General features: G+C 53.4%; 6 protein-coding genes and 1 pseudogene across 6 annotated transcripts; 2 read left to right on the top strand and 5 right to left on the bottom strand.

Annotated features, from left to right (window-relative positions):
* Positions 1-634, top strand: LOC134419900 (mas-related G-protein coupled receptor member D-like; the record flags this gene model as incomplete). Its single annotated transcript, XM_063159500.1, is given in 3 exon segments — positions 1-160; positions 163-432; positions 435-634. Coding segments are annotated over 3 exon segments (630 nt in total), but the record flags the coding sequence as incomplete, so codon positions are not given.
* A 717-nt stretch (positions 635-1,351) lies between these two features.
* Positions 1,352-4,530, bottom strand: LOC134419222 (mas-related G-protein coupled receptor member H-like). Its single transcript, XM_063158241.1, has 2 exons — positions 3,663-4,530; positions 1,352-1,533 (listed from the first exon to the last, which is right to left on the bottom strand). Exons 1-2 carry the CDS (start codon positions 4,528-4,530, stop codon positions 1,385-1,387), a joined length of 1,017 nt encoding a protein of 338 aa, XP_063014311.1. The 3' UTR covers positions 1,352-1,384.
* A 4,926-nt stretch (positions 4,531-9,456) lies between these two features.
* LOC134419223 (mas-related G-protein coupled receptor member D-like) lies at positions 9,457-10,459 on the bottom strand. The gene has a single exon (XM_063158242.1). The coding sequence runs from the start codon at positions 10,372-10,374 to the stop codon at positions 9,457-9,459; it is 918 nt and encodes a 305-aa protein (XP_063014312.1). The 5' UTR covers positions 10,375-10,459.
* Positions 10,460-16,090: 5,631 nt separating this feature from the next.
* LOC134419899 (mas-related G-protein coupled receptor member H-like) lies at positions 16,091-17,118 on the bottom strand (annotated as a pseudogene).
* A 1,364-nt stretch (positions 17,119-18,482) lies between these two features.
* Positions 18,483-19,543, bottom strand: LOC134419898 (mas-related G-protein coupled receptor member H-like). Its single transcript, XM_063159499.1, is given in 2 exon segments — positions 18,483-19,324; positions 19,327-19,543. Coding segments are annotated over 2 exon segments (951 nt in total). The 5' UTR covers positions 19,436-19,543.
* Positions 19,544-21,907: 2,364 nt separating this feature from the next.
* LOC134419897 (mas-related G-protein coupled receptor member X1-like) lies at positions 21,908-22,938 on the bottom strand. The gene is made up of 2 exons (XM_063159498.1): positions 22,551-22,938; positions 21,908-22,511 (listed from the first exon to the last, which is right to left on the bottom strand). Exons 1-2 carry the CDS (start codon positions 22,895-22,897, stop codon positions 21,908-21,910), a joined length of 951 nt encoding a protein of 316 aa, XP_063015568.1. The 5' UTR covers positions 22,898-22,938.
* Positions 22,939-24,856: 1,918 nt separating this feature from the next.
* On the top strand, positions 24,857-25,887 carry LOC134419896 (mas-related G-protein coupled receptor member H-like). The gene is made up of 2 exons (XM_063159497.1): positions 24,857-25,244; positions 25,284-25,887. The coding sequence occupies exons 1-2, from the start codon at positions 24,898-24,900 to the stop codon at positions 25,885-25,887; spliced, it is 951 nt and encodes a 316-aa protein (XP_063015567.1). The 5' UTR covers positions 24,857-24,897.
* Positions 25,888-26,248: the final 361 nt, after the last annotated feature.

Here is a 26,248-nt window from a genome sequence, read left to right as displayed (position 1 = left end):
ATGGAGGGAGCCAGCCCTGCCTGCTGGAGCCAGCCCGGTGGGAAGGCATCCCAGGGGAGCTGGAATGAGGAGAGCCACGACAACTGGAGCCAGTGTGACAACAGGCTGTGGAGCAAAGTGCCTGTCCCGCTGCTGCTGCTGCTGCTGTGCCTGTGTGGGATGGTGGGAATGGGGCTGTGCTCTGGCTCCTCAGCTTCATCATCCACAGGAACCCCATCACCCCCTGTGTGCTCAGCCTGGCCATGGCTGGCTCCACCTTCCTGCTCTCCATCACCATCACCCTGGGGATATTTTCTGTCCCAGAGAGCTTCTGCCACCAGCTGGGCTCGTGGGCTGTGACAGCTGGGCTGAAGGTCCCCATCCTCTTGGCTTTCACTGCTGCTGTCTCCTCTCTGACAGCCCTCAGTGCTGTCACAGCTCTGTTTGTCCTCCCGTGTCCTGCTGGCCCTGCCCCTGCTCCCAGTGCTTCCCGGTGCTCCTGTGTGCCCTGCTCTGGCTGCTCTCCTTCCTGCTCACTGCCACCCTCCATTGCTGCCCTTTGGTGCCCATGGCCTTGGTGCTGAGCTGCCCCTTCTCAGTGCTCAGCCTGACCTGTTCTGCTCTGGCCCTGCTGGCCAGGCTCCTGTGCTGCTCATGGAAACAGCTGCCAGGGAAGCTCTGTGCCCTGCTCCTGCTGCTCCTGTCATCTCCTTCCCCTTCTCCATTGCTGATTTTGGGCACTGGCTCTTGCTGAGGGCGTTTGCCTTCTCTGTCTTTGCCCCCAGCACCTCTCTCCATCTCACCTGTGCCCAGAGCAGTGCCCTCCCTCTGATTGACTGCCTGGCTGGGAGCTGTGCAAAGGAATTCACCCCCTCTGGTAGTGTTGCCTTGCAGAGGGCTTTTGAGGCTTTTGTGCCAGAGCCAGGGCATAGGGACAACACAGGGGAGTCATCATCAAGTGGAATCATCATGCAAGATACTCAGCATAAAATAGAACAATAAAATATCCAGAGCTGGAAGGGACCTACAAGCATCTGGGAGTTGAGCTCCTGGCCCTGCACAGGACATCCCAACAATCCCATCCTGTGCCTGAGAGCATTGTCCAAATGCTCCTTGAGCTTTGTCAGGCTGGTGCTGTGTGCAGAAGGGGAACTCCTGCCTGGGGCTGTTGTGGGTGCCACAAGGAATCCTCATGGAATGGTTTGGGTTGTGTCCTGCTTTAGGGAAAATTTGGGGGAAACCTTCAAATGGGATGCCTCTAGAAAATAAATTCAAGCAGCCTCTCCCTCCCAGCTGTTTCAGGAAAAGATTTGCTTAGAAAAAAGTGGAAAAAACTGTTTATTTAATAAGGAAAATATTGACAAGCATAACAAATGAAAACAATATTAAAGAATAAAATCTCTTGCTATTCTGAAGAGTTGGCAAATTCAGACAGTCCTTGTTGTGGAGTGTAGTTTGGCTCACTCAGTCCCTTATCAGTCCCTCTGGTGCTGGAAAATGCCGCGTCCCAGGCCCCGGTGGGCCACAGGTTTGAGCTCCTGGTGCTCTTCTGGGTTTTCAGTCCAGAGCAGGTTTGAACAGTTCCAAGCAAAAGGAAAACCACAGTCCATGAAACTTCTCTGCCTCAGCCAGCTGAAAAAACCCAAAAGCAAAGGAGAGCTCTGTGCTGCATGTCTGTGCTGCAGACAGCACGGTCTGGGAGCAGAATGGGGAGGAGTGAGTGCAGCTTCTGAAAACAAACTGCTGCATCTGCTCTGCCCCTCTTTGCTCAAGAACCAGTCTGAAATGTGCAAAACCTATTTCTGGTCTAAACAGATGAATGGGAACACAATTCAGCTCATAAAGTCATCCCAGGACAAGTTGGAAGGAACAGTAGAGATCATCTCATTCCATCTCTCCTTCTTCCATGGGCAGGGACAACCAGGAAAGCTTTTGCTTTGAAGTCTTGCTCATTTGAAAGGAAGCTCGTGTAGGAAGTGGTTTGGATCACATTGGAGACAAGACATGTGCTGGGAAGCAGAAAAAGTACATTGGAGGATCATTGTCCTTCTGTACTTGCCTTGGGAGAAACCCCCTGGCTGAGCTGTTCTTCCCTGGACAGGAGGCTGCACCATGGAAAGTTTCTGGTGTCCAGTGGGCAGAAAAACGGGAGTCAGGGAGAGAAAAACCCTCCCAGATGTCAAAGTCTCTTCTGTTAATTATTAACACATCTGTAATAAATGCTCCTTAGCTGTTTAACCTCACGTGTGTCTCCAAAGCCTGACTCAACACCCATGGCTTTCACTCTCACTCCCTTTGCCGAAGCAGTGGCACATTGGTTTTTCCTGGATTTAAGGCAGTGGGAAAAGGAGGGACAACTTCTCCCTGAGCAAGAGATGTGGCTGCTGCCCAGGTCTGTGCCAGGAGGAATCAGGAGCTCTTGGCACTGCCAACATCATCCCAAGCATTGCAGGCACGTGCCTTAGGAAGGGCTCTGGTATGGGACAGGGACCTGCCCTGCTCCCAGACCAGCCAGAGGCTTTAGAATGGGATAAAAGAAGGAAATGAGCCATTTTGGACACTGTTTAACAGGGACAGGCCCTGCAGTGAAGCCGGGATTTTGTTTATTCAACAAATTCAGAGGTTGGGACTACCACAGTGGAAAGAAACAAAAATCATGAATCCAAATCTGATTGGGGGTAGTTACAGAATGACAAAGATCAGGAGAGGCTGGACTGTGGCTGGAGCTGCTGTGCAGAGTGGCTGTGCAGCTCCTCCTGAGGGTGGCCAGGTTCAGGATGGAGGTGCTCAAGGGCTTCCCTGGACACTGATGCTGGGGAACCAGAGGATGGATGGCCCCATTCTGCAGAAGAGCAGCATAACCCCCTAATTTCTGTGCAATTAAATGGTCCAAGCATCTGGCGATGGGAATTTCCATATTCTGTGTACTTTATGGACACAGGCACAGGAGTTCAGTGGAGTTTGCTATCGACCCTGCAGTTTCGTCTGAAGGATTCAATTCTGGAATTGAAGAATGTGACAAATTCCCACTGAAAGGATAAGGGAATGTTGCTGTCCCTCCCCAGCTCTGCAGCCCTACCTTGTGTCCCTTCCCATCAGCTGGGAATGCAGGGCCGGCTCTGCTGGACAGAAGGGGAAGGATGCTCCCTGTGATGCCAACACCTCTCCTGCCATCCAGAGGCACCAGCCCTGCAGGGATTTGGGAAATCACTGCCACCCTGTGCTGGGTGTGTCCCCAGGGATGAAGGTGTCCCATTCTTTGCAGGCAAGAGCTCCCTGAAAACACCATGGAACTCATCTGCTGAGCCAAAGGAGATGGAGTTCATTCCCTGGGGCCGAGGCCATGAGGGTCATTGCATGGGGAATAGAGCTGGGGAACAGCACTGAGCCCAGCTGCACTGCTTGGAGCCATGTGGATCCAGGAGGGAGCAGGAAAGCCATGCTGCAATGTTCTCCCTGCAGAGCATCCCACAAAAATCACCCAAGCCAATGCCCCTGCTCCCTCCTCCTGCAGGAATACAACATGGCGAGGAGGGTGATGCTGTGGATATTGATTGATCAGGTGACTCAAGGAATCCCTCAGTCACTGTCCTAGGGTCACTCAGCAGAGCAGTGGGAGGAATAAACAGGCTCAGATCCCCGTGTTCATGGCAGGATCATTTCTCTATGCAATTTCTTTTTCTGCTCCTCAAAGACCCTCTGGAGGGAGAGCCGGAGGGACCCCATGGAGCAGGGCCTGCAGCACCTCCCCAAGAAGAAGTAGATGAAGGGTTTGATGCTGCTGTGGATGCAGGCGAGCAGGAAAAAAACCTCTGATGACACAACGATGTAACTGAGGTGCTGCAGGAAATTGCAGAGGCTGAGGAGGAGAGTGAAGAGCGCAGTGATGAGGATAACAATGTCGCGCCTTTTGGGCTGCTGCTGCTGGGAGCCCACCTTGGAATTAATGAAATCAACTGTGATTGAAATGAGCATGGGTATAACAAAGAGGAGCAGCATGATGATGTACATGGAGATGAGAGCTGCCCGGCAGAGCTCCTGCTCATCTGACGGGCACAGGAATGTCACTGTGGGGATGACAGCAAAGAGAGCAAAGAAGGCCCAGTATTGGACACTTTCCACCACCCAAGTCAGGCGTAGAAGAAGGTTACAGTGACAGCAGAACTTGCAGAGCTTGTCCATATATACAACAGGTCTCCTGGGCATCAGCCATAACAGCGCCCAGTAGTAGGAGACCACTGAGAGCTGGAAAAGGAAACTCAGGTACAGCAGGGGCATGACAGGAGAGCAGGACACATCCTCCACCAGGAAAAGGAGGGTGGATGGGACTGTGAGGAGAAGGAAGAGGAAATCAGTGACAGCCAGGACAAAGAAGCGATAGTTGGGGATTTTAAGGTTGAGGAGGCCGATGACAGCCCCGTTCCCAGCCAGCCCACAGAGGCAGATGAGTAGGGTCACAGTGTGTATGGCCACATCAGTGACATCTGTCCCACACAGATCATCTCCTTCAGTGGGTGAGGCAGCAGATGGGGACACTGTGGTCACCTCCATGGATGGATGCTGGGCAGGCAGTGGGATGTGGCCCCTGGCTGTGGTCAGAGTGGATGGGCAGTGAGTGCTTGGATAATCCAGGGATGGACCGTGTTGCTCCTCAGCAGCTCCCTGCAGTGGGAAGGATTCAGTGGGGAGGAGTGAGATGTGTAGGGGAGGAGGGCAGTGGAAATTGTGGGGTGTGAGAGGGAGGTGGGAGCTTTGGGTTGTTCAGGCACAGGGCTGGGCAGGGCACTACAGGCACTGGGAGAGGGCAGGAATTCCTGCTTCCAAATGCTTCCCATTGTGTTAAAAAATTATTTCAGCTGAACTCAGGGTCAAGATATAGAGGGGATGCACAGGGCAGAGGATGGGAGAGCTGGGAGGGCCCTGCAGTCACCGGGAGAGGGTGGCAGGAACAGAGCAGCTGCTGCAGGAGAGGAAGGTGGGGTGGGGAGGAAGGCAAACATTCCACTGACCTGTTCCCTGTGGGGCAGCAGCAGGCAAAGGGCTCTGTGCAGATCAGCGGCGCTTCCTGGTCCCTCTTGCTCCTTTGGGATCCATGTCCTAAAGTGGCTTCTCCTAGGTCAGAACCATGCAGAAGAAGTCTCCACATCACCAGGAGCTCCCCACTCCTATCCCTCTCTGCCCTGTCCTGTTGCTGCTCTCCAAGACTCAGTGGGGTCACAGGGCAATCGGAATTGGTTTTACAACTTTGGCTGTGTCAGAGTTCCACAGCTTAGTGTTACTGATCTTGATTTTTTTTTCCTTTGCCACAAAGGAGGTGGATTTTTTAATGGCTGTGCAATTTTTTCTGATAAGAAACAGTCCTTCCCAGCTCAAGGTGCATTCTGCAACTGCCTTCCCTCTCACAATAGGTTTCTACCATTCCTCATTTCTCTTCCTTGACAGGTCATCCTCCCTCCAGCAGCAACAGAATGCTGGAGCTGCTGGTGGCACTGGAATGCTGGCAGTGCTGCTGAGGCAGCTGGGTGTTTCTCAGAAATAACTCCCAGTCTAGAAATAGCTCCATGATACTTGCAAAAAGATTCCCTGGGCCTAAGGAAGCACAGCTGAGCTGCTTCTTTGTTCTAACCCCTTACCATCCTCATCTCTGCCCCCACTCTCCATCCCCACCCCATCCTATCACATCCCACAGGTTTCCCAGACAGAGCTGTTCCCCTACTCTGAGCGTGGTCTGTCAGGCTCTGCTCTCCTCCAGTGTGGAGATTTTCACGGCTTCCAGACCCCCTCCAACCCACTCTGACCCTCTCCTGGCCACTCCAAAACAGACTCCAATACCCCAGATGCCCCTGGGACCCCGTTCCCCCCCCGAACACCCTCGATCTTCCCCTGATCCACCAGGGACCCCCGGCAGTGTCCCTGCTCCTCCTGGCCATAGGGTTCTTGGACCCAGGAGGGAGGAGGAAAGCCCAGCTCCAATGTGCTCTTCAGGATCACACAGGATGATAAATGTGGCTGGAGCTAGTGCAGAAATAGATTTGGAGGCCTGCAGAGATTTTGGGGCAAGTTCTGTAACAAGCAGCAAGAGCACATGGCCAAAGGAAAAGTCCAAGGCAAGGTCGCCTTTAATATCTCAGCACTCAGTGAATGAGACCACCAGAGATCCCTCTAAATGATCCTCCAGGCCCAGGAAAGGACTTGGAGAAGGAGATAGATTCATGGAAATGAGTCCTAGGAAAGTGATGTTTATGTATTAGATAAGAAAGACACTTTAATGACTCTCTGTGGTTATGATGGATAAAACCCCTCTTGTAAAGTCTCTCCCCAAACACAAATATGGAGATATCCATCTGTGTGTCCTCTGCTTCCTAATGCTTCCTATTCTGTTGCAAAGTTTATTCTGGCTGATTTTGGTATCACTCCCGATTCCCATCTCCACTCCTCATGCCACGCCATGCCACGCCATGCCAAGCCACGCCATGCCAAGCCACGCCATGCCATCCCATGCCATCCCATGCCATGCCATCCCATCCCATCCCTTCCCAACCCATTTCATCCCATCCCAACCCAACCCATCCCATCCCATCCCATCCCAACCCAACCCATCCCATCCCATCCCATCCAAACCCAATCCATCCCATCCCATCCCATCCCATCCCAACCCAAGCCAACCCAACCCAACCCATGGTCATTCCCCATGTTGAAGCTCTGCCCGTCAGGCTCTGCTGCTCTCCCATCAGGACATTTGGGATCAGCACCATCCAGATCCTTCCTGGTGCCTCCTGTCTGTTGCATATTCATACATCTCATATATGGTGCATAAATTCCATTCAAACAAAGGATTCTGTCTGGTCATCGTCAACTGTTCCCTCATAATCCTGATGGCATCTTCAGGACTGAGTGAGGCCAGAAGAAGTTTGTTTCTCCTGTTAAAGGAAGAAATAAATTCGTTTTCACAGAAAGAATTAGGTGTCCTGCGATTACTATCTCAGTGAAAGTACCTCATTCCTCTCTTTTAAAAAAAGTATCTTAACAGCATTACACTTGAAACTTTTTCTTTCTATTCTTGGAGTGTTTTTTTCTCCCAGTCCTCATCTCAACTCATGAGCGCCCTCTGTTAATTTTTGTTTCCCTCTCCTCTGCCCAGCTGAGAGCAGGAGAAGGTGAGTGAACGGCTTTCATGGGTGCCTGGCGTTTGGCCAGTGCCAAACCACGACAGGCTCGCAGCAGGTTATCAGTATCAGAGCCCACATTTCTTACTGACAGTACCCTTGATGATGCAATAAAAGTTATTGGTCACCAGATGTTGGGGTGTTGTGGTGCCCCTTGCAGCCCTTCACCAGAGCTCATCCTCCTCCTCCTCCTCAACCTTGGGAATACTTGTGGTTGTTTTTTCCTGATTTCACCCTTTGCAAGCAGGGACACCTTCCACTAGACCGGGCTGCTTCAAACCCCATCCAGCCTGGCCTGGAACACCTCCAGGGATGGGGAGGCCAGAGCATCTCTGGGAACCTGTGCCAGGGCCTCTCCTCCCCTGACAGGGAAGAATTTCTTCCCAATATTCCCCCTAACCCTGTTCTCTGGCAGTGGGAAGCCATTCCCCCCTTGTCCTGTCACTTCAGGCCTTTGTCCAAGGCACCTCTGCTGTTCTTGGAGCCTCTTCAGGCCCTGGAAGGGGCTCTAAGGTCTCCCTGAAGCCTTCCCTTCTCCAGGCTGAACAGCCCCAGCTCAGAGACCTCAGAGAAGCCACAGGGAGGGGGCTGATGCCCCGTGGACACAATGGTGACAAAGACAGATGTCATCCTGCTCCTGGAAGGGGGTGGCTGTGCTGAGGAGCACGGACTGCTCCTCCCCTTGGAGCTGCACCATCTGAGCCTGCTGAGGGAGAGGCCAAAGCCAGGGCAGAGGAAGAATTTCTGAAGGCACAAAACCACCAGCAAGGATATCAGTAAAAACCAGGTTTAATAATAAGCAGCAGCACAACAAAGTTCTGTCCCTGTGTGTGTGTGTTTGTGTGAGTGCAAGGGCAGGTGACAAAAGGACAGTAAGGATAAGGATTAAAAGGCAAATGGCCTGAATTCTGTAGAGCACTCAAACTTAACAGTAATTCAGTTCCACCTTAAACTGAACAATTCAGCTGAGGTATATCACTTAGCATCATTTAACCTTATTTATGCCTGATACTTCCTTCCAGGCTTGCCCCAGTGAGATGTCTCAGGTACTAACACAGCCGAGAGAGCAGCATTTCTGCCACATTTGCCCCAGCAGATGCAGACGTGTGTGCACACAGCCAGCCAGCCAGGCAGAGTGAGTGCAAGGTGCCTGTGAGCAATTGCCCTGGCAGGCAGTGAAATGCTCCCTGCGGATCCCTTTGCATCTCCTCCCTGGGCCAAGGGCTGGGCCTGGAGCCCTGGCGGGATGGGCCCAGGAGCCGTCGGCGTTCGGGGATCAGCCCAGGGCAGCAGCCGGGAGAGATCCCAGCTGGGAGAGGCCCCAGTGCCAGGGAGCTTCTGCTCAGCGCTGCTGGGCCCAGCAGAGCTCCAAGGCTCTCCTTTGGGGCCGCTGCTCACAGGGCCCCAAGGCATGGGCGGCACTCACAGCAATGGCTCAGCCTGGCCACACTTGCGGCTGGCAGCTTCCTGGGACAGTGGCAGAGCAGGGGTGCTGTGGCATCCAGGGCAGTACAAGAATTTCCAAGGCTGTTGATAAAAGCCCAGGAGGTGGTTGGACAGCAGCAGTTGCTGGGAGCAGAGGGTGTTTCTGATCAGCGCCACAGGAGCTGAGCCCAGGGGCTGCTCCTCAAGGCTGAGGCCTAAGGAGCCTTTCTGAGATCCCAGTGCAGCCTGATTTTAGGAAAATTAATCCACAAACATCAGAGGTTTATGTCCAAACAGGAGACTGAGGAGTCCTTTGACTTTATTTGAGTAAAGGTAGAGGCTATGAGGCATTCCCCTGGGATCTCTCCAGTTTTTGTGAGGGCACAGCCTCCCTTTTTGTTCTAATTTCCTGGCTGCATTTCCATTCTCTCTTTCCCCACTGGCTCAGGTACTTGAGAGGTACAGACTCCCCAGTACACCTTACACTAAAGATTTCCCTCTAATGTATAACCGACCCTTTCAATTTTTAAATCTTACACAATTTAGGGGTTTTTCTTCCCCATTCTTTCTTTCACGTTTTGATGTCTAATTTCATTTATCAGCATACCTGAAGTTTCTTTGCAAATGGAAATATCTTCTTCCATTCATCAATCAGTGGAATCCTTCCCATTGTTTCTTTTATTTCCCAGCGCTAGTTGTATCTACCAGCAGACCCACAGCTTGTTTGTGAAGACAAATCCGTCCTTGCTCTCATTGGAAAGGGGTTGGGTGATGCACCAGCACAGGGAGGGTGACACTTTAGATATTTATTCATCAGGTGAATTAAGCAGTCCCTCAGCCACAGTCCCAGAGTCCCTCAGTAGTGCAGCGGGAAGATTCAACAGACTCAGAGCACTGTGTCCATGGCAGGATCATGGCTGTGGGCAGTGTCTGTCTCCTCAAAGACCCTCTGGAGGGAGAGCCGGAAGGACCCCACAGAGCAGGGCCTCCAGCACCTCCCCACCAGGAAGTAGATGAAGGGTTTGATGGTGCTGTGGATGCAGGCGAGCAGGAAAACAACCTGAGAGGACACAATGGTGTAGCCGAGGTACTGCAGTAAATTCCAGAGGCTGAGGGGCAGAGTGAAGAGCACAATGAGGCAGATGACAATGTTGAGTCTCTTGGGTTGCTGCTGATGGGAGCCAGGCTTGACCTTAATGAAGAAGATTGTGCTGGAAATGAGCACGACGGGAACACAGAGGAGAAGGTTGAAGGCATGCACAGAGACGAGAGACACCCAGCATTGCTCAGATAGCTGGACAAAACACAGAGAAATCATGGTGGCAAAGACAGTGATGAAAGTTATGAGCAGGGCAAGCACCACCCATGACAGGTGTTGGGGACGGTGGCAGCAGAGCCAGAGCGGGCAGCGGATGGAGCGGCACCACAGGATGCTGATGCATGTCAGTGTGTACAGACAAAAGGTGTGTGACACCAGTGGCGCCCTGAAAAGAAACCACACATACTGCAAGGGCATGATGATAGAGCAGGACACATTGCCCAGCAGGAAGAGCAGAGGGGAGGGCAACAGAATGAGGAGGAAGAGGAAGTCCAGAAGAGTCAGCATGAGGATGTAAATGATGGTGCTGTTCCTGGACAAACAGCGGGAGCCAAGGAGCCAGAGCACAGCCCCATTCCCAGCCAGCCCACAGAGGCAGATGAGCAGTGTCACACTGTGTATGGCCACACTGGTGACATCGGTCTCACACAGATCATCTCCTTCAGTGGGTGAGGCAGGAGATGGGGACACGGTGGTCACCTCCATGGATGGATGCTGGGCATGCAGTGGGATGTGGCCCCTGGCTGTGGTCAGAGTGGATGGGCAGTCAGTGCTTGGAGAATCCAGGGATGGACCAGGTGGATCCTCAGCAGCTCCCTGCAGTGGGAAGGATTCAGTGGGGAGGAGTGAGATGTGCAGGGGAGGAGGACAGTGGAACATGTAGGGTGAGAGAGGGAGGGTTGGGCTATTCGGGCACAGGGCAGAGGAGGGGGGAGCTGGAGCTGGTACTGCAGTCACCCAGAGAGGGTGGCAGGAACAGAGCAGTTGCTGCAGGAGAGGAAGGTGGGGTAGGGAGGAAGGCAAACATTCCACTGACCTGTTCCCTGGGGGGCAGCAGCAGGCAAAGGGCTCTGTGCAGATCAGCAGCGCTTCCTGGTCCCTCTTGCTCCTTTGGGATCCATGTCCTGCCAAGTCAGGGACATGAAGGAGAATGTGCCCAGGTCACCAGGAGCTCCCCATTCCCGTCCAGCTTGCTCCTCTCTGTGCCCTGCCCTGGAGTTGCTCCCCAAGGTTTGGAGGGATCATAGGGCAGGTGGAAGTTGTTTTACAACTTCACCTACGTCAGAGCTCCACTCCCTCATAGTTATTTATCTTGATATTTTTTTCTTGGCCCCAAAGGAATTGGCTTTTGTCAAAAGTCCACATGAAGAACTTTGCAAATGGCTCCTCATTTTCTTCTGATTGGAAACACTCCTTCCCTGCAGAATGACCCATTCTCCAACTGCCTTCTCTCTACCATTCCTTATTTCTCTTCCCTGAGGTGTCATTGTCCCTCCATGAGAAGAGGGATGCTGGTGGTGCTGGTGGCACTGGAATGCTACTGGCAGTGCTGGCAGTGCTGGTGAAGAGTCTGGCTGCTTGTCAGAAACTGCTCCCATTCTTGGAAGAGCTTCAGAACCATTGCCAAAACTACCCCTGTGCTCAAAGAAGCAAAACTGAGGCAAGAATTCCCATTTTTGCATTCTACCCCAGGCTCACAGAGCCCTAGGGAAGGACAGCACTCAGTTGCTTGCAGCCAGGCTATCAGCACTTGGAGCCCACCCTAATTACTGCCAATCCCCTTGATGATGCAATGAAAGCTATCAGGGACCAGGGTGCTGTGAACTCCCTGCCAGCCCTTCACCAGAGCTGCTCCTGCTCCTCCTCAGTCCTGGGAACACTCGGGGTCGTTTGTGACACCTGATCCCAGACTGTCCCTTTGCAAACAGAGACAACTGCCACTATACCAGATTGCTCCAAACCCCATCCAGCCTGGCCTTGGGGACTTTCAGGGATCCAGGGACAGCCACAGCCTCTCTGGGCAGCCTGTGCCAGGGCCTCACCACCCTCACAGGGAAGGATTTCTTCCCAATATCCAATCTGACCCCACCCTCTGTCAGTGGGAAGCCATTCCCCCTTGTCCTGTCACTTCATGCCCTTGTCCAAAATGCCTGTACACTGGTTCTAGAGCCCCATCAGCTCCTGGATCATGAAGTGTTTGCCCTTGAAAAGATTGGGGTGGTGAGGGGATGTGAGATTCCATAGCTGGGGACACAAACACGGTGTCAGCAGGGATGGGAGGTGACAGTTCTGGTCCCAGGGCCAGCAGTTTCCAGCAGCAGCAACCCAGATCCCTGAGGCACATGTCAGCCTGGGTAGGAATCATCTCACCTCAGCTCTCTAGGAATACCTTGGAATTCACTGTAAGCATCTGTCTGACTCCTAATGGAGTGTAGAGGATGTCTCAGATGAAACCTGCAACTTTCTAAAGATTAAAGCCAAGAGAGGAGCATGGATTTGGCTCTTCTCAGAAGAAATGCCATTGCTGACATCCTAAATCATCCCTGTGCTGTGTGCCTGTGCTCCAGCTCACACACATAATTTATTATTGCATGAATCTTCTTAAAACTGCCTGGTAAAGGTAAAGCACCTCTGAAATTGTGGCATACACATGGCAAAATTACATTTGAATCAGAAATCAAAGTTTAACAGCACATTTGTAGTGCAGGGTCCTGAGGATCCAACTCAAGAATGAGAGGGGGCAAGTTCAGGCTGTTCAAAAGATAAGAGTTCTGGATTGAGGTTGCTATAAAATGGAATAGAAGCTGAGATGGAGCCCAAGTGCTCTGGGCACAGGTGTGGTTGCTGAGGCTCTCTCCCGTTGCTCATTTGCCGGGCAGAGTGAAGAGCAGCTGAGGAGCAGAGCCCTGAGCCCGTGGCAGGCTCTGAGGCAGCTGCCTGTGTGTGAGAGCCCTGGAGAACACGAGGCAGCACGGAGAGCAGGGGCTGTGGCAGGAGCTGGGACAGAGCCCGCGCCGGACGCTGCTCGGGCTCAGCCCGCGGGCTGCGCTCCCCTTTCCCAAGGGACCATTCCAGGGAACCTCCTGCAGATCCCGGCCCAGGGACAGCAGCTGGAGCCTGGCAGCTGAGGGCAGGGCACTGCGGGCAAGTTCTCCAGGCTGCCAGAGGAAACCAGCTCAGACTCTTCTCTTCCACCTTCACCAGGGCCCCCTCATTGGGGGGAACCTGGTTATTGATTTTGGGGGCAAAACTGAGGCCTGTAGGGAATGCAAAGCTGGAAACACTGTAGGCAAAGGGATGGAACATTGAAAGAAGTATCCTGCTGAAGGAATCCAGCAGCTCAGTGATATCAACTGACACCTGAGACTCCAGCTCAGATCCATCCCAAAGCCATTTGCTCTCTGATATCTCCATGGGCAATCCTCTCCTTCTCCAATTGTTTTCCTGCTTGTGCTCTGTCATTTCCACAGCCAGGAAGGAGGTATCTCCCTGGCTTTTGTGCCAGGCTCCCACATCCTCCTTGCCATCTGTCCTGTCCCTCACCCCTCCCTGTGCTGCTCCACATGGAAGCTGTGGGTGGGAAAAGATGGGAAAAGCCACGTTTGGGGGACAGCAGCATTGCTCTGATGTGTCTGTTTGTCACCCCTGCAGCTGTGTGAGGGCAGGAGAAGCAGCAGAGGTGTCCCCATGAGCACTTTGTCCCCTGGCATGGAGGGAGCCAGCCCTGCCTGCTGGAGCCAGCCCGGTGGGAAGGCATCCCAGGGGAGCTGGAATGAGGAGAGCCACGACAACTGGAGCCAGTGTGACAGCAGGCAGTGGAGCAAAGTGCCTGTCCCGCTGCTGCTGCTGCTGCTGTGCCTGTGTGGGATGGTGGGAATGGGGCTGTGCTCTGGCTCCTCAGCTTCTGCATCCACAGGAACCCCATCATCCCCTGTGTGTTCAGCCTGGCCATGGCTGGCTCCACCTTCCTGCTCTCCATCACCATCACCCGGGGATATTTTCTGTCCCAGAGAGCTTCTGCCACCAGCTGGGCTCGTGGGCTGTGACAGCTGGGCTGAAGGTCCCCATCCTCTTGGCTTTCACTGCTGCTGTCTCCTCTCTGACAGCCCTCAGTGCTGTCACAGCTCTGTTTGTCCTCCCGTGTCCTGCTGGCCCTGCCCCTGCTCCCAGTGCTTCCCGGTGCTCCTGTGTGCCCTGCTCTGGCTGCTCTCCTTGCTGCTCACTGCCACCCTCCATTGCTGCCCTTTGGTGCCCATGGCCTTGGTGCTGAGCTGCCCCTTCTCAGTGCTCAGCCTGCCCTGTTCTGCTCTGGCCCTGCTGGCCAGGCTCCTGTGCTGCTCATGGAAACAGCTGCCAGGGAAGCTCTGTGCCCTGCTCCTGCTGCTCCTGTCATCTCCTTCCCCTTCCTCACTGCTGATTTTGGGCACTGGCTCTTGCTGAGGGCGTTTGACTTCTCTGTCTTTGCCCCCAGCCCCTCTCTCCTGCTCACCTGTGCCCAGAGCTGTGCCCTCCCTCTGATTGACTGCCTGGCTGGGAGCTGTGCAAAGGAATTCACTTCCTCTGGTAGTGTTGCCTTCCAGAGGGCTTTTGAGGCTTTTGTGCCAGAGCCAGGGCATAGGGACAACACAGGGGAGTCCTCATCAGGTAGAATCATCATTCAAGATAGTCAGCATAAAATAGAACCATAAAATATCCAGAGTTGGAAGGGAGCCACAAGCACCATGGAGTTGAACTCCTCACCCTGCCCAGGACATCTCAACAATCCCAGCCTGTGCCTGAGAGCATTGTCCAAATGCTCCTTGAGCTCTGTCAGGCTGGTGCTGTGTGCATCAGGGGAAATTGCCTTGGGAGGGATGCCCTGGCTGAGTTGTTCTTCCATGGACAAGAGGTTATTCCTTGGAAACTTTTGTCTTTCCAATGGACAGGAAATTGGAGTCAGGGAGAGAAAAATCCTCTCAGATGTCAGAGTCTGTCTTTTCTGTTAATTATTACCACCTCTGTTAATACATGCTCCTTATATGTTCAACCTCACATGTGTCTCCAAAGCCTAACTCACCCCCCATGGCTTTCACTCTCACTTCCCTTTCCAGAAGCAGTGGCACGTTGGTTTCCCCTGGATTTAAGGCAGTGAGAAAAGGAGGGACAACTTCCCCCTGAGCAAGAGATGTGGCTGCTGCCCAGGTCTCTCCCAGCAGGAATCAGGAGCTCTTGGCACTGCCAACATCATCCCAAGCATTGCAGGCACGTGCCTTAGGAAGGGCTCTGGTATGAGAGAGAGACCTGCCCTGCTCCCAGACCAGCCAGAGGCTTTAGAATGGGATAAAAGAAGGAAATGAACCATTTTGGACACTGTTTAGAAGGCTCAGGCTCTGCAGTGAAGCCTGGTTGTTGTTTATTCAACAAATTCAGAGGGTGGGACTACCACAGTGGAAAGAAACAAAAACCAGAAATCCATCACACATTGAGGGGTAGTTACAGAATGACAAAGATCAGGAGAGGCTGGACAGTGGCTGAAGCTGCTGTGCAGAGTGGCTGTGCAGCTCCTCCTAAGGGTGGCCAGGTTCGGGATGGAGGTGCTCAGGGGCTTCCCTGGACACTGATGCTGGGGAACCAGAGGATGGATGGCCCCATTCTGCAGAAGAGCAGCATAACCCCCTAATTTCTGTGCAATTAAATGGTCCAAGCATCTGGTGATGGGAATTTCCATATTCCACATACTTTCTGGGTAGAGGCACAAAGGATCAGTGGAGTTCACTATTGACCCTGCACTTTCCTCAGAAGGATTCAATTCTGGAATTGAAGAATGTGACAAATTCCCACTGAAAGGATAAGGGAATGTTGCTGTCCCTCCCCAGCTCTGCAGCCCTACCTGGTGTCCCTTCCCATCAGCTGGGAATGCAGGGCTGGCTCTGCTGGACAGAAGGGGAAGGATGCTCCCTGTGATCCCAACACCTCTCCTGCCATCCAGAGGCACCAGCCCTGCAGGGATTGGGGAAATCTCTGCCACTCCATGATGGGTGTGGCCCCAGGGATTAAGGTGTCCCATTCTTTGCAGGCAAGAGCTCCCTGAAAACACCATGGAACTCATCTGCTGAGCCAAAGGAGATGGAGTTCATTCCCTGGGGCCGAGGCCATGAGGGTCATTGCATGGGGAATAGAGCTGGGGAGCAGCACTGAGCCCAGCTGCACTGCTTGGAGCCATGTGGATCCAGGAGGGAGGAGGAAAGCCATGCTGCAATGTGCTCCCTGCAGAGCATCCCACAAAAATCACCCAAGCCAATGCTCCTGCTCCCTTCTCCTGCAGGAATATAGCACCACAGGGAGGGTGATCCTGTGGATATTTATTCATCAGGTGAATCAAGGAAACCTTCGGCCTCTGTGTTAAAATCCTTCAGCAGAGCAGTGGGAGGGATCAAAAGGCTCAGAACACTGTGCCCATGGCATGATCATCGCTGTGGCCAGTTTTTTCTTTTGGCTCCTCAAAGACGCTCTGGAGGGAGAGCTTGAGCAACCCTACACAGCAGGGTCTTGTGCACCTCCCTATCAAGAAGTAGATGAAGGGTTTGATGCTGCTGTTGATGCAGGCGAGTAGGAAAGCAACCTGGGAGGGCACATCGATGTAGCCGAGCTCCTGCAGGAAATTGCAAAACCTGAGGAGGAGAGTGAGGAGCACAGTGATGACGATAATGGTGTCGCGCTTCTTGGGCTGCTGCTGCCTGGAGCCCCACTTGGCCTTAATGAAATCGACTGTGCTGGAAACAAGCAGAGGTGCAACAAAGAGGAGCAGGATGAGGGTGTACGTGGAGATGAGAGGAACACGGCAGTGCTCCTGCTGGTGTGATGGGCACAGGAATGTCACTGCAGGAATGTCAGCAAAGAGAGCAAGGAAGGCACAGTATTGCACACTCTCTGCCACCTACACCAGCCTCTCAGGAAGGTCGTAGTGCCAGTAGAGCTTTCAGAGCTTGTACACATACAGAACATTGCTGTTGAGCATCAGTCAGAACAGCCCCAGTAGTAGGAGACCACTGACAGCTGCAGAAAGAAACGCATGTACAGCATGGGCACAATAGGAGACCGGGACACGTCCTCCACCAGGAAGAGGAGGGTGGAGGGGACTGCAAAGAGGAGGAAGAGGAAATTGGCAACAGCCAGGTCAAAAAAGCCAGAGTTGGGGATTTTCAGGGTGAGGAGGCCAATGACAGCTCCATTCCCAACCAGCCCACACAGGCAGATGAGCAGTGTCACACTGTGTATGGCCACATTGGTGACATCTGTCTCACACAGACCATCTCCTTCAGTGGGTGAGGCAGCAGATGGGAACACGGTGCTCACCTCCATGGATGGATGCTGGGCAGGCAGTGGGATGTGGCCCCTGGCTGTGGTGAGAGTGGCTGGGCAGTCAGTGCTTGGAGAATCCAGGGATGGACCATGTGGCTCCTCAGCAGCTCCCTGCAGTGGGAAGGATTCAGTGGGGAGGAATGAGATGTGCAGGGGAGGAGGGCAGTGGGAATGGAGGGGTGTGAGAGGGAGTTGGGAGGGTTGGGCTGTTCTGCAGGGAATGTGGAAGGGAAGTGCAGAGCAGAGGATGGATGACCTGAGGAGGGCCCTGCAATCACCGGGAGAGGGTGGCAGGAGCAGAGAACCTGCTGGAGGAGAGGAAGGTGGGGTAGGGAGGAAGGCAAACATTCCACTGACCTGTTCCCTGTGGGGTCTGTGCAGATCAGCGGCGCTTCCTGGTCCCTCTTGCTCCTTTGGGATCCATGTCCTAAAGCGGCTCCTGCCAGGTCAGGGACATGAAGGAGAAAGTGCCCAGGTCACCAGGAGTTCCCCATTCTCCTCCTGCGGGCTCCTCTCTGTGTGCCCTGTCCTGGTGTTGTTTCGCAAGGCTAGGTGCACTCGGCAAGGCTTGGGCAATCAGAAATGGTTTTGCATCTTTGGCTTCCACACAGTTTCACAGCCTTGGAGTTGTTGATTTTTATTCATTTTCCCTACGAATTAAGTGCTCTTTTTCTTTGTTGATGAGAAAAAATGCCTCACTTCTTAAAATTTTAAAAATTTATTGAACTACAACAAGGGACAAGATAAAAGTAACAGTGCGCAGTGCTCACTCACAGCCAGAGGCACGGCCAGAGGCACACTGCCCAAAACAGAAACAGGCTTTGTGCCCGCTTGGTAACCCCCCCACCCTCCCCCGCGAATCCAACCCCCACATTCAGACACATTCCGCTTTTCCAACACAGCTCCTCCTCCCTCCCTCCCTCCCTCCCTCCTGGAGCTTGTGCAGTGCCTCGGGCTTCGACTGCTCACAAGAGTCATTCCAACTCTCAACATGAACACAGTACTCGTATTAGAAAAACTACAAAGCTTAAAAAAGACAGGAGGGGAAGGATGCTCCCTGTGATCCCAACCCCTCTCCTGCCCCGCAGAGATTTGGGAAATCACCACAACCCCGTGCTGGGTGTGTCCCTAGGGATTAAGGTGTCCCATTCTTTGCAGGCAAGAGCTCCCTGAAAACACCATGAAAGTCATCTGCTGAGCCAAAGGAGATGGAGTTCATTCCCTGGGGCCGAGGCCATGAGGGTCATTGCATGGGGAATAGAGCTGGGGAACAGCACTGAGCCCAGCTGCACTGCTTGGAGCCATGTGGATCCAGGAGGGAGCAGGAAAGCCATGCTGCAATGTGCTCCCTGCAGAGCACCCCACAAAAATCACTCAAGGCAATGCTCCTGCTCCGTTCTCCTACAGGAATACACCAAAACAGGAAGGGTGATCCTGTGGACATTTATTCATCAGGTGAATCAAGGAAACCCTCAGCCACTCTCCTGGGGTCCTTCAGCAGAGCAGGAATGGATCAACAGGCTGGGGGCATCATTTCCGCATGCAGTTTTATCTTTCTGCTCCTCAAAGACACTGTTGAGGGTGAGCTGGAGGGACTGCACAGAGCAGGGCCTCCTGCACCTCCCTGCCAAGAAGTAGATGAAGGGTTTGATGGTGCTGTGGATGCAGGTGAGCAGGAAAACAACCTGGGAGGACACAGTGATGTAACCGAGCTCCTGCAGGAAATTGCAGATGATGAGAAGGAGAGTGAAGAGCACAGTGATGAAGACAACAATGTTGCGCCTCTTGGGCTGCTGCTGCTGGGAGCGTTGCTGGGCCTTAATGAGGACGATTGTGCGGTAAATCACCACGGGTGCAACAAAGAGGAGCAGGATGATGGTGTACATGGAGATGAGAGCTGCCCGGCAGTGCTCCTGCTCGTGTGATGGGCACAAGAATGTCACTGCAGGAATGATAGTGAAAAGAGCGAAAAAGACCCAGTATTTGGCTCTCCACACCACCCACATCAGGCGCTCGGGAAGTTGGCAGCAGCAGCAGAGCTTGCAGAGTGAGGCCACGTCCTTACCTAGGCTGTGGGCTGTCAGCCGGAACAGCCCCCAGTAGTAGGAGACCACTGACAGCTGCAGAAGGAAACGCAGGTACAGCATGGGCACAATAGGAGAGCAGGACCTGTCCTCCACCAGGAAGAGGAAGGTGGAAGGGACTGTAAGGAGAAGGAAGAGGAAGTCGGCAAGAGCCAGGTCAAAGATGCCATAGTTGACACTTTTCAGGTTGAGGAGGCCGATGACAGCCCCGTTCCCAGCCAGCCCACAGAGCAGATGAGCAGTGTCACACTGTGGGTGGCAGTGCTGGTGACATCTGTCTCACACAGATCATCGCCTTCAGTGGGTGAGGCAGGAGATGGGGACACGGTGCTCACCTCCATGGATGGACGCTGGGCAGGCAGTGGGATGTGGCCCCTGGCTGTGGTCAGAGTGGATGGGCAGTGAGTGCTTGGAGAATCCAGGGATGGACCATGTGGCTCCTGAGCAGCTCCCTGCAGTGGGAAGGATTCAGTGGGAAGAAGGGGAGAGGAGGAGGGTGGTGGAAATTTTGGTTTGGGAGAAGGAAATGGAAGGATTGGGATGTTCAGCACAAGATGCAGAGGGGAAGCACAGGGCAGAGGATGGGGGCCTGGGTGAGGCACTGTGGTCACCGGGAGAGGGTGGCAGGAACAGAGCAGCTGCTGCAGGAGAGGAAGGTGGGGTAGGGAGGAAGGCAAACATTCCACTGACCTGTTCCCTGTGGGGCAGCAGCAGGCAAAGGGCTCTGTGCAGATCAGCCGCGCTTCCTGGTCCCTCTTGCTCCTTTGGGATCCATGTCCTAAAGCGGCTCCTGGCAGGTCAGGGACATGAAGGAGAAAGTGCCCAGGTCACCAGGAGCTCCCCATTCCTGTCTCCTCAGCTGATCTGTGTTCCCTCTGGCAGTGCTGCTTGCAAGGCTTGGTGGGGTCATAGGGCAGTTGGAAGTTCTTTGCAACTTTGTCTACGTCAGAGCTCCACTCCCTCATAGTTATTAATCTCGAATGTGTTTTCTTTGACACAAAGGAATTGGCTTTTGCCAAAAGCTCCAAATGAAATATTTTGCAAATGGCTCCCCATTTACTTCTGATTAGAAACATTCCCTCCCTGCAGTGTCCCATTCTCTGACTGCTTTCCCTCTCTCAGCAGGTTTCTACCACTCCTTGTTTCTCTTCCCTGAGGGGTCACTCTCCCTCCAGCAGCAGAGGGATACAGGTAGCACTGGTTGCACTGGAGTGCTGTCTGTGCTGGCAGTGCTGTTGAAGCACCTGTCTGCTTCTCAGAAACATCTCCCATTCTGGGAAGTTTTCTGACATCTTTCTCAAAACCTCGGCCCGAGGCACCACAACTGAGACAAGAATTCCCATTTTTGTCATCCTTCCACAGGCTTACAGAGCCCAAAGGAAGGACAGCACTCAGTTGCTTGCAGCCACATCAGTAGCACTTGGAGCCCACCCTGATTACTGCCAATACCCCTGATGATGCAATGAAAGCTATCAGGGACAAGATTTTGCAGTGCTGTGATCCCCTTTCCAGCCCTTCATTAGGGCTCATCTTCTTCCTCCTCAGGCTTGGGAGCCCTTGTGTTTGTTTTTACCTGACCCCACCCCACTGAGCAACCTGTGCCAGGGCCTCAGCCCTCTCACAGGGAAGGATTTCTTCCCACAACCCCACCCTCTGTCAGTGGGAAGCCATTCCCCCTTTTCCTGTCACTCCACGCCCTTGTCCAAAGTCCCTCCAACTCTTCTGGAGCTCTGCCAGCTCCTGGATCATGAAGTGTTTGCCCTTGATAGGACTGGTCTGGTGAGATTCCACAGCTGGGGACACAAACATGGTGTCGGCAGAAAGAGAGGTGGCAGTTCTGACCCCAGGGCCCCCACACATGCCAGTTTCCAGGAGGAGTATCCCAGATCCCTGAGCCACATGTCAGCCTGGGTGGGAATCATCTCACCTCAGCTTTCTAGGAATTCCTTGGAATTCACTGTAGGCTGCTGTCTGACTGCCAGGGGAGTGTAGAAGGTGACTCAGATGAAACCTGCAACTTTCTAATGATTAAAGCCAGGCTAGCAGCATGGATTTGCCTCTTCTCAGAAGAAATGCCATTGCTGACATCCTAAATCATCACAACAGAGGTTGTGTGCCTGAGCTCCAGCTCATTCACAATATTTACTATTACATTAATCCTCTTGGAAACTGCCTGGTGCAGGAGAAGTACCACTGAAATTGTGGTATATAAGTGGTGAAATTAGATTAGAAGCAGAAATCATAGGTTTATTCCTGATGAGTCCTAAAAATCCACCTGTGCAATGCAAGGTGGAGATTTGAGCCTGTTCACAGAAAAGATTTCAGGATTAGTGCGGCTATGAGGAACCTGACACAAACTACTTTTCCTAGACGGAATGGGGTGCTTCTTGGAACTGTCAAAAGATGGCTCATTGCAGACATTGTAGGCACTAGCCTTAGGAAGAGCTCTGGTGTGAGACAGGTACCTGCCCTCCTCACAGAAAATCCAGAGGCTTTAGAATGGGAAAAACTAAGGAAATGAGTCAGTTTCTGATGCAGATTCCCAGGGACAAGCTCTGCAGCAAATCCCTGATGTTGTTTATTTAGTAAAATCTGGGCCAGGAGTTACCACATTGAAAAAAACCAAAAAGAAATAATCCAAACATGATTTCGGGGTAGCAACAAAATTAAAAATATCAGTACATGAGAGTTTATTCCTTGAGGCCAAGGCAATGAGGGTCATTCCATGGGGAATACAGGAACAGGACTGAGCTCAGAGCCATGTGCTCCAATACTTCTGGCTGTCTCTGAGGTGCCACATGTGCAGAAGTGCCTCACAGAGCTGTCACCTGCACCACGGTGTCCCCAGCCCCGTGGCTCCCCTCGTCACTCCCGCCTTTCTCCTCAAACACCCTCCGCAGAGCCACTCTGACCGAGCGCTGGAAGCGGCGCCGCCGGCAGCTCCCCACCAGCACGTAAATCACCGGGTTGAGGGAGCAGTTCAGCAGTGCCAGGAACAAAGAGGGGTCTTCTGGGAATAAATCACCGGAATCTGGGAGATTGATGAAAACCTCCATGCAGAAAGGGATGCCAAAGGCAAAGAACAGCAGGACGTTGAGCACGATGGCCACAAAGAGCTTCCCTGGCTGCCGCCTCCGGGAGCCACAGCGCAGCTTGAGGAACAGGAACAGGTTGGAAACCAACATCATGAGGGAAAAAACCACGGAAATGGCCAGGGCTACACCTGCAATGACGGTCCCAGAGTCCTCAGTGTAGGTGCAGGTGAGGTAGAGGGAGGAAACAAAAGCCCCTGCCAGGGCCCAGAGGGCCCCGCTGACGGCGGCCGAGAGGTGCCGGGGGCGGTGGCAGCGGTACCAGACGGGGCACAGGACGGAGACGCAGCGCTCCACGCTGAGGGCTGCCAGCAGCCCCAGGCTGCTCAGGTCAAACACGTGGCACGGGAACCCAAGGACAAACACAAAGCGCTGATAGTGGTGAATAAAAGGAAACAAAGATGTGCAGAATGCTGCTAAGGACAGAAAAGCCAACAGAAGCAGGAGAAACAGGAGGAGCAGGGAGAAGTCTGCAACAGCCAGATTTAGGATGTAGACAGTGAAAGGGCTCTGCTGTGTGTGCAAGCCCAGAAACCACAAGACCACCCCATTCCCTGCCAGCCCACAGAGGGAGATCCCCAGGCACACCCCTGCAAAGGCAATCAGGCTGGAGGGAATGCTGGAGCATTCAGATCTGATATATTCCTCCCAGTCCAGAGATCCATAAAGTGTATTGTTCAGGGTGAGGTTTGTTGTGCTGTTCTCCTCCATGGTGAACGATCCTGCTCCCAGCACCTGCCTTCTCCCTTTCCCACCACCTCCTAGGGAGAGATGGGGAACCAGAGGGAAATAAGGGACATCAGCACTCCCAGCATTTCCCAACTGCCCACACAGCCCCACGCCAGCCCCAGGAAGAACCCCCACACCTGCAGTGCCCAGGACTGGCTCCCAGCCCTCCAGCCCTGACTCTAGACAGGAATCTCCCACCACGCCATCCCTCGACTCCTACCTCCGGTAGGAACAGCACTGACACAGCAGCACCAGGAGAAAGGATTTGGGATGGCTGCTGGAACCACTGGCTGTGCTTCAGTCTCGTGCCTCGTGCCTGGGTGCAGCCCTTGGCCCAGAGATCATACCCCACGGTCAGAGCTCCCCTCACAATTTCCCCACATCAGTGACAGCTTCCCCTCACATGTCCAGGGACACAGATCTTATCAGGAGGAGGTGGCCACATCACCCCCTTCCTCTGCCACCCTCCAATGTTATCCCACCATGCAAGGGGCTTCTGCCTTTCACTGCGTGTGCCAGGTGATCCATCTGTCAATGCAGAAGGGGATATCAATCTTTCCCAGGGATGGAGGATGGCAGAGGGGTGAGAGAGATGAGCCAGAGACCTTTAGGGGTGAGAAATCACTGGTGTGAAGACATGCCACAGCTCAAGTTGCTCAGTTGTCTCTCGTGACATGTAAATCATGCTCAATGACGTCTTCCAACTTCCTTCTGGGAGAAACTTGCAGGGGTGGCACCTTCTTCCATCTCCCTCTCATGGATGGATGGTGAGCCTAAGTTCTGTCCTTGTTTCAAGTCTTCCTCCAGCTCCAAACCCTGAAGCTCCAGGCTGGACCCCTGGAGAGCACATGGACCTTGTGCATTAACACACCCATCAGTTCTGGGGATGGCAAGCACAGGATACAACTCCAAAGGAGATGGAAAACACATGAAAGAGGGGCAGAAGATAAATGCCAGTTCCCGTGCTGTGAAAGGCAGAGGTTGTGTGGCAGGAACCACTTGGAGATAAGAGCACTTTGGCAACACCATGTACCCCACAAACCTAATCTCTGAGGAGACACATGCCCCGCAGGGGTGATGAGGCTGATGATTGGGATTAGACAGGATGGGATTAGAGGCTGTGGGCAAAGCCCTCGTGCAGTCCCGTGTCTGGGCACTGGTGATTTCCCACAGCAAGTGGACACAAGGACAGTGTCCATCCCCGTGGCTGCTGCTCAGGGGCTCTGTTGGCATCTAATGAGGTCTGGAATTACTGAGGGGTTCAGAAAACCCAGTAACAGCTGAACAGATCGTAGTGGAGTACCCCTTCCATGGACAGGATCTGCCCTCAACAGAGGAGGGTTTTGACCCAGGGTTCCCAGCACCTGAAGGGACATAATATTATCTGTGCTGTCCTCTTATTTTCATTGCTTTAGATCCAGTAAATGATTAAAATTCAAAAGTCTGAGTGCTGCAGTAATTGGATCATAACAGATGAGCAGCTCTTCATGAAGAACTGGGGGGAGGAGAGGAAGGCAGTGACATGGCCACCTCCTCCTGATAAGATCTGTATCCCTGGACATGTGAGGGGAAGCTGTCACTGATGTGGGGAGATTGTGAGGGGAGCTCTGACCGTGGGGTATGATCTCTGGGCCAAGGGCTGCACCCAGGCACGAGGCACGAGACTGAAGCACAGCCAGTGGTTCCAGCAGCCATCCCAAATCCTTTCTCCTGGTGCTGCTGTGTCAGTGCTGTTCCTACGGAGGTAGGAGTTCAGGGATGGTCTGGTGGGAGATTCCTGTCTAGAGTCAGGGCTGGAGGGCTGGGAGCCAGTCCTGGGCACTGCAGGTGTGGGGGTTCTTCCTGGGGCTGGCGTGGGGCTGTGTGGGCAGTTGGGAAATGCTGGGAGTGCTGATGTCCCTTATTTCCCTCTGGTTCCCCATCTCTCCCTAGGAGGTGGTGGGAAAGGGAGAAGGCAGGTGCTGGGAGCAGGATCGTTCACCATGGAGGAGAACAGCACAACAAACCTCACCCTGAACAATACACTTTATGGATCTCTGGACTGGGAGGAATATATCAGATCTGAATGCTCCAGCATTCCCTCCAGCCTGATTGCCTTTGCAGGGGTGTGCCTGGGGATCTCCCTCTGTGGGCTGGCAGGGAATGGGGTGGTCTTGTGGTTTCTGGGCTTGCACACACAGCAGAGCCCTTTCACTGTCTACATCCTAAATCTGGCTGTTGCAGACTTCTCCCTGCTCCTCCTGTTTCTCCTGCTTCTGTTGGCTTTTCTGTCCTTAGCAGCATTCTGCACATCTTTGTTTCCTTTTATTCACCACTATCAGCGCTTTGTGTTTGTCCTTGGGTTCCCGTGCCACGTGTTTGACCTGAGCAGCCTGGGGCTGCTGGCAGCCCTCAGCGTGGAGCGCTGCGTCTCCGTCCTGTGCCCCGTCTGGTACCGCTGCCACCGCCCCCGGCACCTCTCGGCCGCCGTCAGCGGGGCCCTCTGGGCCCTGGCAGGGGCTTTTGTTTCCTCCCTCTACCTCACCTCCACCTACACTGAGGACTCTGGGACCGTCATTGCAGGTGTAGCCCTGGCCATTTCCGTGGTTTTTTCCCTCATGATGTTGGTTTCCAACCTGTTCCTGTTCCTCAAGCTGCGCTGTGGCTCCCGGAGGCGGCAGCCAGGGAAGCTCTTTGTGGCCATCGTGCTCAACGTCCTGCTGTTCTTTGCCTTTGGCATCCCTTTCTGCATGGAGGTTTTCATCAATCTCCCAGATTCCGGTGATTTATTCCCAGAAGACCCCTCTTTGTTCCTGGCACTGCTGAACTGCTCCCTCAACCCGGTGATTTACGTGCTGGTGGGGAGCTGCCGGCGGCGCCGCTTCCAGCGCTCGGTCAGAGTGGCTCTGCGGAGGGTGTTTGAGGAGAAAGGCGGGAGTGACGAGGGGAGCCACGGGGCTGGGGACACTGTGGTGCAGGTGACAGCTCTGTGAGGCACTTCTGCACATGTGGCACCTCAGAGACAGCCAGAAGTATGGAGACAAGGGCACTCCAAGCAGCGTAGCCAGGCTCAGTCCAGTTCCCCAGCTGGGTTTATTCTCCATGGAACTGCCCTCGCTGCCCCATCCATAGGGAATAAACTCTGTTGAATGGGCAAAGTTTGCAAAAATGGGCAGAGCAAGGGGTGTTGGCTTGGTGAGATTTGGGATGGAAGGGTCTAAGAGATGGGTGAAAATTACAATTTGGGGAAAAGGGAGAGAAAAAAGAGAGAAAGGGGAAAGGGAGAAAAGGGGAGAGAGAGAAAAAAAAGGGAAAAATCCAACAAAGTAAAAAAGGAAACTAAGCAAGAGAATG

The sequence above is a fragment of the Melospiza melodia genome, chromosome 6, assembly GCF_035770615.1.
Source record: "Melospiza melodia melodia isolate bMelMel2 chromosome 6, bMelMel2.pri, whole genome shotgun sequence".
NCBI lineage: Eukaryota > Metazoa > Chordata > Aves > Passeriformes > Passerellidae > Melospiza > Melospiza melodia.
Note: the sequence above shows the minus strand (reverse complement) of the source record. Positions and strands in the feature narration are given on the sequence as shown.

Bases quoted from the DNA above. Each gene is read 5' to 3' on its own strand.
- LOC134419897 (XM_063159498.1), bottom strand. From the start codon at position 22,897: ATGGAGGAGAACAGCACAACAAACCTCACCCTGAACAATACACTTTAT. The intron at 22,512-22,550 runs GTTTGTCCTTGG...GTTTGACCTGAG, and splicing joins CACCACTATCAGCGCTTTGT to CAGCCTGGGGCTGCTGGCAG.
- LOC134419222 (XM_063158241.1), bottom strand. From the start codon at position 4,530: ATGGAGGTGACCACAGTGTCCCCATCTGCTGCCTCACCCACTGAAGGA. The intron at 1,534-3,662 runs AGAAAAAGAAAT...CTGGACTGAAAA, and splicing joins CCAGAGGGTCTTTGAGGAGC to CCCAGAAGAGCACCAGGAGC.
- LOC134419896 (XM_063159497.1), top strand. From the start codon at position 24,898: ATGGAGGAGAACAGCACAACAAACCTCACCCTGAACAATACACTTTAT. The intron at 25,245-25,283 runs GTTTGTCCTTGG...GTTTGACCTGAG, and splicing joins CACCACTATCAGCGCTTTGT to CAGCCTGGGGCTGCTGGCAG.
- LOC134419223 (XM_063158242.1), bottom strand. From the start codon at position 10,374: ATGGAGGTGACCACCGTGTCCCCATCTCCTGCCTCACCCACTGAAGGA.